The 21,707-nt window shown below is 32.5% G+C and overlaps 1 protein-coding gene across 1 annotated transcript; it reads left to right on the top strand.

The window, feature by feature from the left end:
- The first annotated feature begins 12,124 nt into the window (after positions 1-12,124).
- LOC132623984 (uncharacterized) lies at positions 12,125-20,982 on the top strand. Its single transcript, XM_060338799.1, has 12 exons — positions 12,125-12,373; positions 12,531-12,646; positions 14,676-14,705; positions 14,801-14,937; positions 16,182-16,361; positions 16,447-16,510; positions 16,602-16,716; positions 17,570-17,728; positions 18,291-18,380; positions 18,754-18,809; positions 19,938-19,995; positions 20,451-20,982. Exons 1-12 carry the CDS (start codon positions 12,292-12,294, stop codon positions 20,621-20,623), a joined length of 1,260 nt encoding a protein of 419 aa, XP_060194782.1. The 5' UTR covers positions 12,125-12,291; the 3' UTR covers positions 20,624-20,982.
- The last annotated feature ends 725 nt before the right edge of the window (positions 20,983-21,707 follow it).

The raw sequence follows: 21,707 nt of genomic DNA, 5'->3' as shown, positions 1-21,707 counted from the left end.
GGTTCCTTTTAGTAATGGTGTTTTTAGTTTACACCTCCCTTAATATTAATAAGAATAACTATTATATTCTTATTTAATTTGTATCATTAATACTCCCTCCGTTTTAAATTATTTGTCGTTTTAGGAGTTCGAGGCACAAGTAATTGTCTTTTTCCATTTTACCCTCGGTAGAATTTTGTCATTAATGGAGATGACACATAAATAGAGTAAACATTTGATGGAGAGGGCTTATGATTTAGACTGTTAAACATAAATAAGGGTAAAGTTAATCAAATACCCTTCCTAACTAATATTTCTTAAGAGGTGCGTAAAATTAAAATGCGACAAATAATTTGAGACGGAGTGAGTAAGCACTAGTAAAAGCTTATAAAAACAAAGTTGAGCTAATCTAAAAAGTCATAACATATGTGTATGTACTCTTCACATTTTCTATGCTAAGTAATCAATGATTATTACTTAAAAAAAAACAGTTAGTACTAGCTAAGAGTAAAATGAGAAAAAAAAAGTAATTATATCTTGATTTTCTAAAATAACAATTATGTTAGACCAGTTATTTTTAATTAGCCCGATAAGTAAAATGGACCGGGAAGAGTAATTTAAGTCCATTGGGACCAGTGGCGAAGCTATATAGCCGAAAGAGAATAGGTTAAAAACTCTTCATTGAAAAACTAAGTTACGAATATAGAAAATTTTATTACGTATATAAGATAAAAATTTATTTTTGTACACAGTATACTAAATTTAAAATATTCTAAACGAAATTTCTAACTTCGTCACTAGCCACTATTTGGCAACAAAAATCTAATGAAAACACAAACACCCCAAATGGCAGACGCTGGTCTCGTGATGCACGTTTTTCAAGTCTTTTTGTTATCCTGAGCTAATAGTACCTCTTGGGGGTTTGCAAAATTATAAGCTCCGTTTTTATATGGATCTGGTTGAGCTAACGTAGTTGCAACGCAATAAGTTTGATCATTGTTGAATATGCTCTTTCTTTCTTTGTTTCAGAATAAACCCTCATTTCTTTTTCTGTGAAGTGGTCCATGGTCCATCAAATCGATTATTTTTGTGCTCATTCATGATTTCCACTAATGATCACTAGTCATGATGACATGATATGTAAATTAAATATTTAATAGTAAGTATTTCATACAATATCGTTCATCAGATTTGACTTGATAATTTAAATGCTATTAGCGATACATTTCCACTTGTCCCAAATATTAATTGTTTTTAATTTGCTTTAAAATATTTAATGATAATGTGAATTGATGGAAGAATAATTTAAGAGAACTTAAGTCATGAATAGATTAATCAAAGAGTAAGGCACTGCAGTCGCAACTCAGATTATAGTAGCAATTAAACATAAACATAAATCTAAGGGTTGAAGACTTGAAGTTTTCCTAGTTGGATTCCGTAAGCCATTCGACTATGGACTTTATTAATATTTCTGTCATTATGAGGGAGTACTTAATTAATTGCTAGAGCGTTAAATCTAAATTCTGACATCGTGCGTGTTTTATGACAATTGAGTGGCCTCAAAGTTATCGTCGAACCCTCAACCAAGGGTTGACTCTTGTTTCCTAGTTTTGGTCCCAAAATGATTCATAAATTTTGCTTTTGATTCCTATTCAACATATATAATCTTCAACTAATTAAAGTGTGTGTTTATGATTCCTTCATGTAAAAAAAATATGTCACATTTGATTATTTATAAAATTATATTATCTATCGTCAAATTTAAATTAATTAACAATGCAAATTTAACATAATACATGAGTATCTAGCGGTTGAACAGTTAATACCTATGATAAATTTATGAATATTGACAAGCAAATGGATCAAAAATGCAAATTCAATTTATTAAGAGCTTAAAGTGCTTAATAAGATATTATGAGCCCGTTTGGATTGGCTTATAAGTTACTTATAAGTTGCTTATAAGCTGTTTTCAGTTTTTTTGAGTGTTTGACTGGCCAGCTTAAAGTCATTTTGTGCTTAAAATAAACTCAAAAAAATAATTGGGCCCATTTGACTTAGCTTATCTAAAGCAGCTTATAAGCTGTTTGCAGCTTATAGACATAAGTCCATCCAAACAGGCTCTATAACGACTAATCTCAAAATTTACCACTAACCGAGTTACCAATATTGCTTTTAACCCTTTTCGTTTTCGTAACAGTTACTCAAAATTGGCCTTTAATTTGTCCCTTTGCTGGACCAAGGGGTGTTCTTCTCTCTCCCTCAATAGAAGTGAATTAACCTAATAATTATAAGCACGGAAAAATAAAGTATTACCGCTGTAAAGTAATAAAATAATTTTTTTTTTAAAAAGTGCTCAATGAGATTTTTGAAAGATTCTACCTTGTCTCTCCCTTTTTCGTAATAATGACTAAACAAATTTTATAGTACAATACATATTCATAATTTGGACTACACCACCGTTCAATCTTGTAGTTGCATGATGTTCTTTTAAGCCCAATTATCTAAGCTTTTTGTAAGTATTCATTTTACTCTGTCAATTTCAGCTCCCAAGGTTATATTTTTTCTCTTTCTTGTCGTATTCTCTAATGTTATTAAAAGGCTTTACAACTCCACTTATTGTTGCCGGTGGTTACTGACGGATTCAGTATTTTGAGTTCGCGAGAGTTATTACAATCACATAGTATAAGTGTTCAACTATTTGAACCCGACAATGAAAAATGCTAATGTGAAAATTCATATTAATGCTTAGAATACCGTAAATCTATTGAAAAACACAATTGACAAGAAAAATCTTTTTGGTGAATTTTGCGGTTCTACAAGAATTGTCCGTCTTTAGAAGTGGTCAAACTTCGAAATCATTTTTAAGTAGATTTTTATTTTCTTTCTTTGCTATCGAGAATTAGATTAAGTAAAAAGGGAAGTAAAGAAATAAACAAAGTAAAACAAAAGCCAATGAAAAAATAATCTAAAAAGAAATAAAAGTAGTATTGGGACAAAAGTTGTACCAGAAAGAATAAAAAAAACGGACCTAATTCGGCTAAAGAAAAAACATACTTAGCTTAACAATAATATACGAAAGGATTAGTGTGACTAGCTAAAAAATTGCGAGAATTTAACTCTCACCTCGTTAAAAATCTATAAGGCATTCAATATCCTTCTTTACCAAATCATCCATTAGACATTTTATTTCATGGGTGCTTGCTCACTCTTTACATACATGTTTCAAAAATTTCTATCTACTGTATGCATACTCGTCTCCAAGCCAATGGATGCTCAAGCACCCAAATTTAATATGTAGATCCGCCGTTATTTTATAGGTAATTATCTTTTAAGTAATCTTATACTAGTGAAAAAGAAGTATGTAAAAATTACATTCATTAGTTAATTAACATACTACAGGTTTCGGCTTTCAAACCTAGCTCCTCGTGAGTGGACCGTTATTAATTAGTGCCATGCACGGCTCCATAGCCTCAACAAAAATGAGTTTAAAATTTCATTTGTACTGAGATGGCAGCCACTAACTTTGTAGTACTCCATCATTAATTAATCTATATATATATATATATATAATATAAAACTAGACATAGATAAGGTGATATGACACATCTTTATGATCAACATTCATATTTATCTTTTTTCTGTTTTTTTTTATATTTTTATTTTGTTTTTTCATCTTTTACAATCAATCAGTATATTTGAGGCCCCAATATATTTATTACATAAAATATATTAACCCTACCGTTTTTCCGTTAATCAACCCATTAGCAGCCGTTTTATTCCTTTTGCTTCCCCTAATAAATTCATGATAACGTTTTTTTCATAAAGCATAAGGCTTCTTCTATGTTATATATAAGTTGCAACGAAGAAGGCTGCCATGATCTTCCTCTTCCAGTTTGTTCTTCCAATTTAAAATTTACATGTGATAGAGTATGACTATTTTTTTAGTTCTTCCAGCAATTTGAGAGTCATATTATTTACTTTTTGTTGGAATTGTCCTGATTTTCTATATTATTATTTTGTTTGTAATATTGGTTCGATTTGTTTCGTGATGAATATCTGTCGAAATTTTGTGCTATGACGGGCTTAAATTATTATGTTATTTTTTCCTTTCACTACCAGCAAAAGCATGGATACTATGATTCAATTAAATATGCTTCAATTTCTTCTACCATTCATCAGAATTAATATTATGCATCATATTTTTCCTTCTTTGTTCGCCTTTTAATTATTGTAACAACACTAATATATTTGAATTTTGGGTTTATAACTTGAGGGACTTTGTATTACAGGTATGATTCGTTGATTATATGATGTTTTGTGTATTGAAAAATAATGAGTTATAGATGAATCACTTTCTTGATCTATTCATTTATTCTCCTTTTCTACTTCATGTTACCTTTGAGTCCAAACATGAAAATTCCGTGAATTTTTTTTCCTTTTCTTTCTTCTTCCTTTTTGTTTGGCTTAACACAATGTTTATCTTGAGAGTAAAATTTTAAATAAAGAAGTGAAGAAAAAAATCTAATTACTATAAGTATACTCACTACAATAAATATGATATTTAGCTACGAAATTATTAGCGACAACACAAAATTCGTCACTAATTGTTTACTTTTCGTGACAAAAGTTACATTTCGTATTTAAATACATGGATCACAGGCTTTTAGTGACGAAACACAAAATTTCGTAGCAAACGTTTTGTCCACTAAACTTTCCCACCAAAAACTGAATTGGCGCCATTTATTGAGTAACATTAGCCACGAATTTCAAGTTATTGGTGATGCATTATTTTGTCACTAATAGTTCACTCAATTAGTGACAAATCATTATTTGTCTTAAAATTAGTTACGTTTTGGACACGAAATAATTTCGTCACCAAAAATATGTTGTTACAATAGCGACAAATTGTATTTTGTAGTTAAAAAATTGTAAGCTTTAGCCATAAAATTTTGTATTTAATGGTGACCTTTAATTTTTGTCACTAATGGTAAATAATTAGTGACACTCATTTTATTGTCTCTAATTAATATGCGATTTAGTGACATCAAAATTTTGTCACAAAATATGCAATGTCTTAAATAGCGACGAGTTCAAATTTGTAGTTGAATAATTTAACTATTTGCTACGAAATAATATTCGTAGCTAAATATAATATGATCTTTGGCTACGATTATTTATGGTTATAGGTAACAACTGACAAATATTTTTCAACCGCTCTTCATAGGAAATGGCAAGATGGAATTATAGAATGGTGTGGTAACGCCCAACTACACCTTATGAAAATGCAAATGTCAATATATAACATAATGTGAGCCGGGTTCGTGAATCCACAAACAGAATCTATACAAGGATAAGGTCGACTTGCAAGCCTAGACATTGCAAAGATGTTGAATGTTATGTGGATCTTCATTAACTACCCACAACTCCTTAGCCTTAACCATTATCACTATCACTAATCACCACAAATGGTTGTCACCATCACTACTCACCATCACTACTCATCATTTATAACCGAAGTAATCACTAGGTTTTCCCTTCAAATGGAGTGGTCTTTAATTTTTTTCCCCTTCAAATGGGTTGGTCTTTAATTTTTGCCCTTCAAAATCAAACTTATGCCTAGCAGGGCATAAGTTCTTTAAGAGAGCTAACATAACTTGTGGATATTATGATGCATAACTTACACTCCTCTAGGCATAAGTCGATTTTGAAGTGCAAGAATAAAAGACCACCTATTTGAAGGGCAATATTTAAAGACCAACACAAAAGCAACATTTAAAGACCAACACAAAATAGGGACAAAGTGCAAATGACCCTTTATAACCATCATCATCAACCACCATTATAACAATCAACAATCACTACATGCATCACACCATCAATCTCATCACTATATATCATCAAACACATCTATTAGTCGTCACAACCACAACTAGCTATCACTATCATCTACCACGATTATAAGTTATCATCAGTAACTGCCACCATCAACCAACATTGTTAATTACTATTGTCATCCACCATTACTAGCTAACTACATACCCACCACCACCCCAATTGGCACCTACAGTCACTACCACTATTTTCCATCGCCACTACCAACCACCATATAATTTTTTAAAAGATATCTTATTAATATAACATTAGTTTTATTAGTGGAGTATTTTATATGAATTTTACATTTGTTAATTTTAAAATAAAGATAAGTTTCATATATTCTGATATTATGAAAATTAAACAATCTTAATAAAACATTTTAGTACAAATCTTTAGAGACTAGTTATTTTCAAATGTGATGAAAAATTCGAATCTGATCGATCAATAAAGATAAAAAATATATATATATCTAGTGAAATCTTTGATGATAGAAATTATGAGTGTAGCTCGGTCACATTGTTTGATTTTTTAAAAAGGTTTTGTGCCAAAAAGTTTGGTCATATTCTATCACTATATTTGATAAGAATAATTGCTTATTTATTTGTATATATATATTCGCGAGAAACAATCCTGTCATGAAATTTATCAATTAATTTTCTATTTCATTTATTTGAGATTTTTATCTACTAATATTACGATTATCATCATATAAGCCTGATGCGAATACACAAAATCCATCACATGAAATTTGTTCTCATTGCATCACAGTTTGTTCAAAAAATTTCCTGAGTTAAAAAGTGTTGAAATAATTGATAACACAAAATAAAGAGGTAGAAATATAATCTTAATACTAAATGGGAAATCATTAGTCATAAGAGAATTTTTACCGAAATTATTGGAGGGAAAGTGAAATAACAAAACTTGACTTTCAATTTTATTTACCTTCCCTCCAATATTTTAGTGTAAAATTTTCTCTCTCTCCCATTTTCTCCCTATAACCCACCAACTCCCACCCACTAAATACACTTGAATATAGTTCAATGACAAAAAAACGGAAATCATTACAGTAGCAGAAACATTTAATAAGATAGAACTATCATTCTTCAACATTCTTTTTCTTGAAAATGTTGCATCTCAAATTATTTTTTAATCTCGATTAATTAGGTGAATTGTTGATGGCTCTCTTTTTGTCTTCTTCCAGGTTCAAAGTTCAATCTTGTCGTCAAACTTTGCCATCGCCAGCATAGTTAAATCTAACGAGCCCTAGGTTTGGTTTTATCTTTCGTCTATTTTTATTAATTATATTTTCATTTTTTTTTTGTATTTATTTTGTGCATCTAGTCTTTTGCTCTAGATCATGTTCAATTCTATGTTAATTCTTATAGTACATATATCAGTCTATTATGATTGATGTTGTAAATTTTGATGGATTAATTTAACGGAGTGACTGTTGAAATAGTATCTATTTATATTTACCCAGAAGAAGGCCGCTATGCTTTATAATTCTAACGGAATCTTTCATTTTTATTAGTACTTGTTAAAGATTACAGGAATATGCATAATAGAGTAACCAATACTTATGAGTACGATGACTATTACAATCACTAATTATTACTTATCAGATTTAGTATTGAAATTTTAAGATATATTTTGTTTAAATCATGATATCAAAAGGTATACAGCAAATTAAGTGTTTTCTTCTGTTTACGTAGGTACATGAAAGTGAAGTTGATTCAGGAATAAAGTTATTAGATAAGTGAAGCTACGTCCGCGCATGAGAAAGCAACACATCTTTTGTCTGTTTTATTGTATCAATATTCATGTATTTCAATTAGACTTTTTATGTTAATAATAGTTCCTTTTTTGTAAATTACACTATATATGGTTTTGTATGATATTTTAGTATTACATTTATTTTTCAATTTTCATTGTTGTGATGTTTGATTTATAAGCTAACTTTAAAAACCGAAATTGACGTGTAATTACTAAGAAACTATATTTAACTATAGATTTTAGTTAGTATGATTATAAATTGTTAAGTATACACAATTTCTCAAACAATTTTATCAGTAAAATCTTTAATCTTTTGGTGATGATTATTTAGACATTTGAAGACAGTCACATTTTTGTCGCAAAAAAAGCTTCTTTATCTACAGTAAATCATATTGCTACATCATAATTTGCCACAAATTGGTTGCATTAGTGACAAGAAAATATTTTGTCCCAAAATGGCCTTATTAATATCATAATTATATTTTTAACAACAAATTAACATAATATTTGATGACAATCGAAATTGTCCCTAATTGATACAATGTCTAGTGACGAATTAGTCTTATCACTAATAGCAACATTTTTAACGTTGCAAAAATAATTTTCAACTACGATTTTGGTCTTTTAAGACAAAAAAACCTGTCACTAATATAAGGATTTAGAGATCAAATTTTCGTCTGTACATAAAGCATATACCTTTTAGTGACGTAATTGCATTCCTTTAACTACAAATTTTGCATAGCTTTAAGGACAATAGACATCGTCATTAATTAAAATTGTAATTAGTGACAAATTATATTTGTCTGTATTAAGACATTTTTAGCGACGACATGATGCTTTTAACTACAAAATTAATTCTTTTTTATGACAAATAAGTTCGTCACAGATACTATGCATTTGGGGACGAAAAAAGGTTTCGTAGTTGATAAAACTTTATTTAGCGACGAAACACTAAATTGTCTTTATATACTTTTAGCGACCCGCCTTTAGGGACGAATGATTGACGAAAAAATTTTCATCTTACAAAGTTTTTTGTGACGAAATATGATTCTTGAGTGACAAAATGATTTGTCACTGATAATCAAATTTGTTGTAGTGACTCCTTTTTAATTTGTCATGTAGATAATAGTGCTTAAATGAGGAGAAGATGATTTGATATACTATCTTCAAGAAAAGAAGTATTTTAATTGATTTAGAGGCCAGTCATGTGGGAAGATCAACATGACTATTATGAAGGGGGAAATTATGTAAAGAAAAAAGGAAAGAAGGGAAGGAAAAATACTAAAGAAGGAAAATAGTGTATTGATTCGAACATTGAAATTAGAATCCAAATTTTGTGTCATGCTTTCCTTCTTAGTGTTATTTTCATTTGAATTTTGCACAAATGTATGTTGTAAATCAAAATCTAACTACCTCATGAAGTTAAATACCAATTTAGGACATAAAACAACTAAATTACTTATTTACAAACTTAAGAAAAATGATTTTTCTCTTCTTTCATTTTAAAAGTGTCTTATTTTTATTTTTTTTGCATTTAATAATGAAAAAGTAAAAGAGATTTTTTTTATTGGTAAAATTATCATTGGTGCTTCTATGAAGAAGTATAATCTCACAAGGTGGATATAAATTTCTTTATTATGGCGTAGAGATCTAAATTCCAAAACACTACAATGTTTACGTCAATAATCTTGGAAATTGTAAAACTTAAAATCAATTTTATTACTGAAGGGTACCACTGAATAATGAATGCTAGAGTGTATGCGGGTACAGGACACCGGGTGGAAAACAAAAAAAAATCATTGAATGGAGTGCACTAGAATATGTAACAGAATAAAATTAGTAACAAATAAAATTATTGAGCAAACTATCTAGAGCAATCAGTAAAAGAATAACAAAAACTTTTAAGGATGAGTGACAACACAATTTTTTTTCCATGTATGATTAGGTTTGTTTCTCTACTATTGGAGTTTGTTAATGGTTTTATTTGTAAAGTACATATGTTTTGATTTTAATGTCATTGTTATTGCCTTCCCATTATAAATTATGTTGAAGCAAACTAAAAAAGAGTTATAGAATAAATATATGAAGTTTTTATATCATTTTTATCTTGAGTAATTTTATAAAAAGAAAATTGTTATTAAATTCACTAATTTCTTTTTATTTGCAGCCAAATTTACTAGTTAATTATGTTCCTAAAGAATAATCAAAATGCAGATAGCGCATATTCATAGACAGGAATTGTACTATCCTTAATTATCTTCATCTTATTACAAGTAGTACTTTGTAGTTTTTAAATAGGTCAAAACCATCAACAAACACATGTGGTCGTTCACTTCTTTCACTTGAGCACCTAAAGTGGCCCTTGTTTCATTTAGACACTTCAGGTGGGTCATTCGTATTTCACTTAGACACTTTTTGCGCCGTTATCGGAGCAAAACCAACACCAGTCGTATCCTACTTGGATTAAGTAGCCAATTAAATTGTGCCAGCTCATTTATATTGTGCCAACTCATTTTAATTGTAAATTCACTAATTTGTAAATTCGTGGAGTTTTGACCATTAAAAATTGGGACTTTCAACATTCCAGTAACCATTGTGATGGATATATATTGGTAAATTTGCCATAAAATCACTGTATTCAATTTTTTGTATCACATTGAAGATTGATTGTTGTTTTTTGATGTAGGATTTGCTGGGGTTTTTTTGGTTGTGAAAAGATTTCGTCGTTTAGGAACTGCTGGAAGTTTTATCATGCACTGCTAAGATTTTTATCGGGAACAAGAAACGTGTTGTAATTATTTAGGAGTGTTATTAGTGGATGCATGAAATTAGGACTAAATTTTTTACTTTTCCAATAAAAAATACAAGGTAAATCTGTTTGTTATTTTTATATTTGTAAATCCTTTTGGCTTCTATTTGCTAACCAAATTAGTGGCTACAAACATGTCAATAGTTTATGGGGAATGTATATAACTGTTAATTGGCCAATAGGTGAGAATTAATTAATTTGTATATTTAATTAGTTGGTTATATAACGCCAATATTTAAGAAGGAATTCTGTATTTTGGCTATTAGATGCCAATAGTTAAAATCTGGGTTGTTTTGTGCCAATAGTATGTCCTTATTGTATTTCCACGTCAATTTCCCATTTTTTTTTAAAATTAAAATTTACCCTATTGGGCCTTTTATTTATTAGATGTAGGACAATTGTTATGTCCGTTCATTTTTTAGTTGGGTATCTGGGGTTGGGCCATGTTTTTGAGCTCAACCCATGGAGAAAAGGCCATAAATAGTCCCTTATCTATGGGAGTAGGTCTAAAATGGTCCCTTAACTATACACTTACCGGATTTAGTCCTTTAACTATCTAAAAACTTATCAAATTTGGTCTCCGTCAATTTTTTTATACAAACAGCGTAGAAACTCATAAACCTTCGTGAGATTAATCATTAAACCATTCCTCAGACCTATATTTCTCTCTCCCTGCTTCTTTTTCCTCAAGTTCCTCTTGTTAAAAAAAAAAAAAAACATTCTAGCACTGGTGTCGCTCTCGAGTCTCTAAAATTCGAAAAGACAAACTCAGACACAAAATTTTTGTAACCATTCTTCTCAAACACTACTAAAAAACTAGTAAAAACCGACGGAAAAAAACTGATGGAAAAAACCGACGGAAAGACTGACAGATTCTGTCGGTTTTTTCAATAATTTTTTTAAATCTTTTTTTTTTAAGAAAACCGACGGACTGCGTCGATTATTTTTTGCACAAAAATGCTCGAAAAAATATAATTATTTGTTATATTATTTTCTAAAATAAACCGATGGAGTCCGTCGGTTTTTTATTTTTATTTTTTATTTTTTATAAAAAACCGACGAAGACGGAGTCTGTCGGTTTTTAGAGCGAAAAAACAGTATAAATTAAATCAATGTAAGTATATGAACAAAAAATATCAGTGGTCTAGTGGTAAAGGCCTTTAATGCCAAGGAACATACCCGGGTTTGACTCCAAGTTCCTAGATTTCATTCTTTAATTTTCAAAAAAAAAAACCGACGTGAGACCGTCAGTTTTTTTTTTTTTTTTTTAACAAAACTGACGGACTGGGTCGGTTTTAACTGACGCAGTCCGTCGGTACGAAACGCGAGAGAGAACTTGAGGAAAAAAGTTGAGGTTAAAGAATGAACTTGAGGAAAAAGAAGCAGGGAGAGAGAAATATAGGTCTGAGGAATGGTTTAACGATTAATCTCACGAAGATTTATGAGTTTGTACGCTGTTTGTATAAAAAAACAAATAGAGACCAAATTTGATAAATTTTTAAATAGTTAAAGGACTAAAACCGGTAAGTATATAATTAAGGGTAAGTATATAATTAAGGTATCATTTTAGATCTACTCTACCACAAATAAGGGACTATTTATGTCATTTTCTCTCAACCCATGTGTTTAACAATTTAATTTGATGAATACCCAATAGTGCATCTGACATACCGCTGGTGCCGCTCTCTCCTCTTCTTCCTTTCCTCCCTCTTTGGCGTTTGCCGCCACCCCTTCCTCCAACTTTCACTGTAAATACCTTTTTGGGTCTTTATTTATACCTTCTAAGTAGTGGAATTTGTGGGTTTTTCTTGTTCAATAAAAGTAGTAGTGAATAGGAACAAACAAAAAAGAAAAATATGCCTCGTACTACCATATTGGAGTCCCCTGGTTGCCCTTCTCTTAGAGCTTTAACTTTTGACATTCTTGGATTAATCAAAGGTAAATGTTTGAGCTTTTAATTAATATGTTTCAATAAAGTTTGAATCTTTTTTCCTATAAATTGTATTTTTGTTTGAATGGAAACTGACCCTTTTCAGCTCACAATCAGTAGTGCAAAGGGTATTTCTTTTCTTAAAAAAGATTTTGTTGGGAGCAGTTATTGAAGCAAAGGGTGAGCAAAATGAAGCTCCTAAGGTGGTGGAGAGATGGGGGGAGCCTAATGCTTCAAGGTGTGTTCTTGCCACGTCAATTATAGACCGCCAATTTGACCCTGTAAGTTGTCCCTCTCAACTTCATTGTATTATGTATGTGCTATATTATTCTACTTGTGGGCTAATATTCCATTTAGGGGTCGTTTGGTAGAGCGTATAAAAATAGTACTGAATAGGGTGTATTAGTAATGATGAGGTAAGTTATGCGGGGAAGAAAAATGACTCATATCAGCTCTATTTCTGGTTCTTTTCCAAACACATATTCTGTTAACAGTTTAACATATGTTAGTTTAAAGGAGAAAATGATGGAAAACTTTATACACTCCACACAAGATCGCAAGTAAATCATTAGACAATTACATAAATCTAGAAGATTTGTTAGGGCATTTAACTTGGTCCATAGTAAGAATCAATTGAAGGAAGGAGGGATCTTCTAAGTCTTGTTACTTTTTTTATGGCACTTCTCTTAATGAGTCAGAGAGGAAAATAATCGGTAACAGACTTAGGGACCACAACACTATAAATAAGGAAAGGCAACTCTTCGAGATGACTTTTCACAATAGGTACCTTTTCAGATATAGGCCCATCAATATATCTGAAAATTGTATTGGGTTTCTCATATATGAAGCCCATACACTATTAACTGATATTTCTATAAATTAACACTTTATTAGATCATAAAAATGGGCTTCTTTAATTGATAGCAATCTATTTACAATTATATTAAATATGTGAGTCCACTAAATAGAGAATTTCTAATAGAAAAATCACACACCTAGGTTAATTGAAGGTCTGATGTGCTTAGTCAAATAACACAAGGATCAAAATTGGAATATAGCAATAACTCGGGGACCAAAAGCGCTATTTACCCATTAGTTATACATAGGTTGAAAACACTACCAAACAAGGAATTAATAATACCAAAGTTAATATATGTATTACTTTCTCTAATACATCCTGATTTATGTGCTCTGATTTATGTTATTATCTGTTATTTTCCGTGCTTTGATTATTCTATGTTATCTGTGTCGTTTGTGTTACTTCATTTCCATATCGCTTTGAATCTCTTAGCCTTATCTGACCTCTTTTTATGTTTTTTTTAATGTTTTTTTATTGAGCCGAGGGTCTTTCGGAAACAGCCGTCCTACCTTGGTAGGAGTAAGGTCTGCGTACACTCTACCCTCCCTAGACCCCACGTTGTGGGATTTCACTGGGTTGTTGTTGTTGTTGTTGTTGTTGTTGTTGTTGTTTTCTCTAATACATCCTACCAAACGACCCCTTAGTGTTTCTTTTAACTCATTGTGGAATAATGTTTTCTGTCTTTGTGTTTCTACATGTATAATGTACGGGTTGGGTGGATAGTTTTATTTGATAGAGAGATGAGATTTGTATGTTAAGTTATTGCGTAGGAGCTGTTTCTAGAGCCACTAGGTGTTGTTTGGAGTTGTGAATTTTCAGTACACTATCAGTTCTCTCTAGTTTCAGAAAAGGGTGAAAAAGGTTTTGGTTATGGAATATCGCAATGTATAGAAACTCCTATGAAAATTGCAAAGAAAAATGTATGAAAGGAAAATGAACGAAAGCTAAAGCTTCTTCCACTATTAAATCAAGTTGGCTGAGGGCCTTTTTTCCTCTTGCACTTTGATAGTGCTTTGTACTTCGGAGGACTTTTGGTCTGATTTGCTTGTTAATGGAATGGATAGTTCTTGTCATTAACCCAAACGTCAAGATAAGAGAGAAAGCAAAAATGTCAGGAAGAAACAGAACAAAACAATTCTGTTTCCTCCATGTTAGGGATTGAGGCATTTCAAGTGACAGCTTGGCTCAATTTTAGGTTGTATGCTTTATGTAGACATGCTTATTGCTTAAAATTAAACCCAATCGAGGATTATAGTTGCTTAGTGCTGGCATCTTCCAGTAAATCATCTAGCTATATAGCATGCAGATATCATATTAGAACTGATCTCCATAAAATTTAGATATTCATTCTTCTAAAGATAATAATTTAGCCTTTGAGTGGCAACTGCTTCTACGGAACTACTTGGCCTGTGAGATATCTAACCATTGTGTTTTTTAATAATTGTTTGCAGCTTCTAGGTGTAGCAAGAAGAAATGGCTTGGTAAGCGCTTTTTATCTTTGATCAAAATCAGGATAAATGAAGTTTTGTTTTCTTGAGTGTTGAGCAGCACCCTTTACTACTTTTATACTGCACAGATTGAGGTGCTTAGTCCTGTCAATGGAAATGTTTGTGCATCAATTTCAAATCAAAATCAAAGTGATAAAATATCTGAAGATAATTCTATTATCGGCTTGCATCTATTCAGAAAAGAGAGGCAGGACTCATCATCAAGGTACTGTCTTCAACCTGCTTTTGGAAGTATCTTATCCTGGTTAGCTCATTGAGTCACCAACTTGTTAAAGTGAACGTTCTTAGACATGGATAAAAACACATTGCTCAATAGCCCATTTTCCTCGGTGCTCCAATTATTTTAAATATGCAACTCTCCAGTTCTTGATTGGTGCGGAAGGTAGACTGTCTTGTTCAAATGTGCTATTGACTCTTGAATTGGTAATGACATCCCTGGAGGTTGTTTGGCTTTGCACAAGGGATGTGGTGGTTCCTATGAGGACAAGTTTGTACTTTTCGTTAAGTTGTAAATAGGATTGTTACGCTGCAGTTATTAGTTGTAAACAATATGATTAATATTGGAGTTTGTGTGAGACTAGAAATAAGATAAGGAAAAAAGGAGGGAGTGTATAAGGTGTTGATCCAAAGGAATAATAAAAAGAAATAAGAGTTTGCATTGGTTGAGGTTTGAGAATACACGAGTTTCCGCACTCTCTTTTCTTTTTAGGTAGGCACCTCTTGGATATGAGGATGGATAGACTATAGGGGAGGATAGGGAAGTGGAAGAATAAGAGGGATAAAGGTAAATGTAAAAGGCTATTTTTTCTTGATCTCGACTGATGATCGTGCTGTTTCTGATATTAATATGTGTTAGCAAGACCCTTCGCTAGTACCTTATATAAAAAAAAAAATAGCAAGACCCTTCGCTAGTTAGCCAGGGGCAAAATATGAACCTAATATGGAGTCTGGTCTTCCGAGTGATCAGTGGCCCTAAATATGAACCAAACATTGGCGAAGAGTTAATACCCTAATATCCCATTTGCTATCCCTGACTAAGAAACCTCCTATGATAATATCTACACATAGTTAATAACTTGGAATTCTCAGGTAAGTGTTAGCACCTGTATACAGTTTCCCTTCTGCAGTGTGCCTAAAGTGGAATAATTGATGGCTACTAAATTCAATTAATATTTCCTGATATCCACAGCCAACGTATTCAATAGTGGTGAGCAAAACAACCTAGTTTTTGATAATGAGTTACTAAATGCGGGTTAGTAACTAGCACTCTTTTACTTGATTAAAAAAAAGTAACTAGCACTCCAAGCGAAGTGCTTTCAATGTGTTGGCAATGAGTTAACAAGGATGCGGCTTGGAAGATGCATTTAATGTAAATCTCACCCAGAGTAAAATAGGCTCGTTCCTAAATTCCTTCGTGTTATATTTGTATATTTTCTTATACATTTATAGGTCATGTACCCTGCTTACGTGCACAATAAAAGGACAAGCAAGCATGAAGTGTGTTAAAATGTCAAAATCACCTGAAGATTCTGGTGTTGAAGGTACAGAAACGGCATGGAATGTTAGTGGTTCAGGCAGCATTTTGTGCTCCAAGGTTGACGCAGATGAAAACTATGCATTGTTTGGTGGGTGAGTAACCGTGAATATTGGGTTCTGCAAGATAACCTTAATGGTGGAAAATAGAATGATTGTTATGACTTATTTGATATTTCAGGAAGGGCGTTGAGGTTAACGTATGGGATCTGAACCAGTGTGCTAAAATTTGGACTGCAAAATCTGTGAGATCCACCGTCATACTGTGTAGCATTCGTAGTTGAGAAAGAATTGATTGCTTATACCTAAATTTGTCATTTTAAATGTTTATTCCAGCCAGCGAATAATAGCCTTGGTATATTCACCCCAACTTGGTTTACATCTGCAACTTTCTTGTGCAAAGATGACCACCGCAAATTTGTTGTAGGCACGAACAGTCACCAGGTATTTTGTTTTCTTAGCTAATATTTCTCATTGCCTCTGTTAAGCATGTGCTTTTCCTTTGTATCAAGAGAGCAATTTTGATGCAATGGATTCATACTTCTCTTTCCAGGAAGGACTTCATGCAATTTTATTATTGCATCTTTTGACTAACACTAGGAATTCTCTCGCATTTGTGAGACCAAAAGGAATTTTTTAGGACCACTTCTTTCTTGGAATGGGTAGAGGGATAAGTGAATGGAAACGGAGAGGGGAGAGGTGGGTCCAAGAAATAAACCAACAAGGTTCCCAAATGGGTGAGCTGATTCTAGTGTTGGATGGTTTATAACTTTTCGGCTCTCATAAGTTAGTGATACTCCAAAATGCCATACTGTACATTTTAAGCCGGTATCAGTGCTGAAATAGATTGGACACACCTAGTAAATTCCTTTTGAATCATTTTCTGTCCTTTACTTTTTTTCATAAATTCTTACGGTGCTGTTGCTCAAATGGACTGGTCTATAATTTTCCCTTCAAATGGATTGGTCTTTAATTTCTGCCCTTCAAATGGGCTGGTCTTTAATTTTTGCCCTTCAAAATTGAAATTATGCCTAGCGGGGCATAAGTTCTTTAAGAGATTGTGGTGCTCCCCTTTTGTTATACTATCAACTACAGAGACCCTAAATCTTATTGTTGTAGGCTATGTGTCTACCAAACAGTATATGAAGGACCTGGTTGTGTACCAGTTCCCTTACGCAGTGCAGTGCAAGAATCAACGCAGTATTTTTACGTGGAAAACTCCTTGTTCAAGGGATTAAAAATAAATTTTCATGTATGTAAAATTTATTGCTAATATATACTGTACCAACTTGGCTATTTTGTAGGTGCGGTGCGTCTTTATGATATTTCTGCACAGAGAAGGCCTGTTGCTTCATTTGATTTTCGCGAGACCCCTATTAAAGTTGTAGCTGTGGATGTAGATGGACATACGATATACATAGGAAATGGGTCTGGCGATCTTGCTTCTTTTGATATACGCACTGGTAAACTATTGTCGCACCATAGTGATTGCTGTTTATGTTGTCATCAAAGTAACTCACATATTTATATCTCTGCCATGCAAGTTAATAGTACTTTATTGCCTTTAACTAAAAAGTAAGTAATACTATATTATTGAGAAAGAGTACATTAAAAAGGGAAACAGATCCTTAAAACTAGTATTCAGATTTTTCCAAATATTGAGGATATTGCTATAAAAAGTTGTGATTGTGCATGTTGTTTTCCACATTTTTCAGTATCCAAGTGTGTTCTGTCATTTGGTTCTGGCACAGAACGGATAGCGTTTATGATAGTAAGGAAAATGTTTTATGTGACAAACAGAAATCATCAATTTATTATTATTGTGTTTCCTCTATGCTAATAAGGTTTTATGTTTATCTTAGCCACTGTACTTTGCGTTTATTTTGGCTGACTTGATGCAAGCTCATCATGTGTAAGAATGTGTGATTTGGTTTATGAATTTGCTCTCATGTTGTGATTCACATGTCTAGGCTCATTTAATTCACATATTGTGGGTCTCACAGTTGAGTGTATCCTCCTTTTTAGGGAAACTTTTGGGATCCTTCTTGGGGAAATGTTCTGGAAGTATAAAATCCATAGTCAGGCATCCAGAGCTCCCAGTTATAGCCTCATGTGGTGAGTATATGAAATCGCTGTTAGCTTCTTTATAGTACAATGTACTTTGTCCACGGCAATTTGATCTGGATATATATATATATATATATATATATATATATATATATATATATATATATATATATATATTTCCTATATTAATGGAAGCTGCTGCCTGGGGACACGAATATTGTCCTATTTTTATGTTGGCTCCAGATTTTCTGTATACAAGATATGATCTCATAATAGAAAATCTTAAGCTTGTGAAACCTCATCTCTCACATTGTTTAAGAGCTGGAGCTCTGGAACACAGTCTCTTTACAGAAGTGCTATTGTCTTTCTTCAAGTTTTATTGCTCATAGTTACTTACTTGACCAAAAATACTCTTGACTAGGTTTGGACAGCTATTTACGCATTTGGGATGTCAAGTCAAGGCAACTTCTGTCTGCGGTATGTTTTTTATTTGTTTCATAGCTTTTTGAGAATTGAGTGGACAATTTAATATTACAGCTCCTGTGTCCTCAGAAAGTCGACTTTCAGTCTTTAAGCACTCACTTCCATTGGATTCACTTACCATTGTTCTACTTTGAAGTTGGTAAAATTAATGTTTGTTGAGTTAACAGTCTAATTCAACAAAGTCACGCTGAGTACTAAACTGTGTTGTAATGTCCCCAAGACCTACATGCTCTGTCTATTAAAGGGATAATTGGTGACATTTCTACAGGAGAGGTTTTTACTTGAGGTAGAAACCCTTCTTTCTGGGTTTTATCTTTTTCTTTTCTTGCCCCTTTGGTGAAGATAATAGTTTGTTAAAAATAAAGTATATGGGTTTCCTAGACATAGTCCTACCTAGTGGCGGAGCTAGGATTTTCACCAAGGGGATTCAACAAATATAAAGAAATAAACATATGAAGAGGCCAAGCGGATTCAACATCTACAATATATGTATATAAAATAATTTTATCCTTGCGCCCTCCTAGCTCCGCCCCTGGTCCGTGCTGATAATATTTTTGGGTTCGGATCTTATGCTTCAACACACTGCTATGTCTTCCCTCTTACATGTTACAAAGTAGTTAACTGGTTAGCTCAAAAGAGATTCAAGGTTAACATGTTCTGATTACCCATCATTGACACCGTGCAGCAATTCAGATCCAAGGGTGTACGGTGCCATGAATTTTCATAAGCATGCATATATGCAGAAATACTACAAAAGCGAGAATTTGGATGAGTATTCCTTGAAAATTTAAAAGCAACGTCGTTGGCTGTTAATAACGCAGAATGAAATGACTTATTGTCCATGGTTACAAAACCTTGGGATTGATCTGAGACAGTAACAAAAATCTCCACCCATATCAAAAGCACAGCCTGTCCGAAGCCCGGATAAAGAGTAGGGTTCCGGACCTTCCGGTAGATTGACGGCCAGTTTAAAAATAGTTAACTGTGTACAGAGGATTCATGTAGCCAACCTGAACTAATTTGGGATGAGGCGTAATTAATGAATGATGAATGTGTATCTGTTATTTATCTTAAATCAGTAGAAGAGAAGATTCTCAAGTACAAGCTGGTATGTGGTTGCAGGTTTTCTTGAAGCAGCATCTTAGCAGTGTTGTTTTTGATTCAAAATTTTCTGCCAGAGGTGAGCTTTTCTTTGTACAACTCCTAGCTTTTACATGGTAAATATTTTGCTTCTGACACATGGCGTTTAAATTCTTGTATACAATCCGTTACTTCAAATCCTTTTTGAATTTAGATGGGAACTTATCAGGAAAACTAAAGACAAAAAAATTCTCATTTTTTTATATATATTCCACCATATGGGTGCTTGGAATGAGCATACTTGGAGTTCTTTGGTCGATTTTGTGCACCACTCCTCTTTTTGCCTTTAAAAATTTTCGGTTGATTTTGTCAACAACTATTGAACTCTTGATTGTATTCATCTTTGTCAGTCTAATAGACTAACAATCAGCCAGACTATGCCCTACCTAATTTTGTTCTGTTCCACCTTCCCGCCTTCTCGTTGTTAGCCATTTCTTTTCTATAAGATCTAATTTGACTATCCTAACAAGTAGAGGTGTCATTATTCTTGTACAGAAATTCAGGTACCTCCTCAGCAACAAGATACAGATGAAACATTAGAGATGGAAGAAGAGGAAGTGAAGCCTGTTAAAAGGAAGAAGGCATCAAAAGAACACAGTGGAAGCAAGAAAGTGAAGACCAAGAAAAAGAGTAAAAGGTCAAAAGCAGACAATAGCGATGCTGCATAATAATTTTGATTCCTGGAATCCTTTTATTCTCGATCACATGTTAACTTCGCCAGTTCAACTAAAGGGCACCATACCATACACACCAGAACGCGGTGATAAGTAGTGTGAATTCAATGACTTGGCTGCATTTGTATGTGCAAGCAGACGAAGAACTTGAGTAATTGAATGCATTGTTTGCTAAATATCAGCTAGCCAGTTGGAAGCCAAGTTCCAGTTTTTTTTTTTTTTTTGAGGCAAGCCTGATCATCTTGTTTAGTCTCTGTAATGCTAGATTATGTGGATAAGCAAATTTTGTGGATTTCAATTTCCAGAGGCACTTTGGAAGAGTTTTTCATTATGCATACAACTGAGTTGGTTTATAGGTGGCTTTGGTATATGCTGGATTTAAGTTAAGCACAAATCTTATGAGGTAAAAACCATATTTTCAAAAGGGGAAAATTAGCATAACCACAGTGTCATCACTGGGTCTAGCTTCTTTCAGATGATTGTTTTAAAAAAGTTGAAATTTGCAAGGGCCTATCTTTCTTTATCTTTTTAATTACCTTTTTAACCAATTATTTCAGGAGTTATCAATTTTTCGTATTACGTCTACATTGGAAATGAGGTTCTTTTGGAGTCCGGAGGCTAAATGGCATTAAAATGTTCAAAATAAACCAAATGGGGTTTTGGTATATCGTTGATGGGGCAATGTAATACCCCCAAAAAAATTTCTACTTGTTAGAGTAATAACCAAAAGAAAAAAATATATTGTAAAACGTGGACTAGTTCACGTTTTACAAAATATGTTTTTTGTAAAACGTTGGCCAGATTTAGAGTCCGCAACTTAAGTGACCCAAAAAGTGAGTCCGGGTATCAAAATAACTCGTTAAAAAAAATAACCAAGCTACCCTTTGCGCACTAATTTAGTGCACAATATAACCAAACTGCAATATAGGTTATATTTTTTTATAGGTTATATTTTTTTCCAATAATTTTAAAGTTGGGAAATTTTACGTTTTTTTTCATACTTTAACAAAAGATTAGTCATGTTTCAAAATTCTGAAATATCAATATTTTATATAGAACTTAATATATTTTTTTGCGG

This window comes from Lycium barbarum, chromosome 12, assembly GCF_019175385.1.
Source record: "Lycium barbarum isolate Lr01 chromosome 12, ASM1917538v2, whole genome shotgun sequence".
Classification (NCBI taxonomy): domain Eukaryota; kingdom Viridiplantae; phylum Streptophyta; class Magnoliopsida; order Solanales; family Solanaceae; genus Lycium; species Lycium barbarum.
Note: the sequence above shows the minus strand (reverse complement) of the source record. Positions and strands in the feature narration are given on the sequence as shown.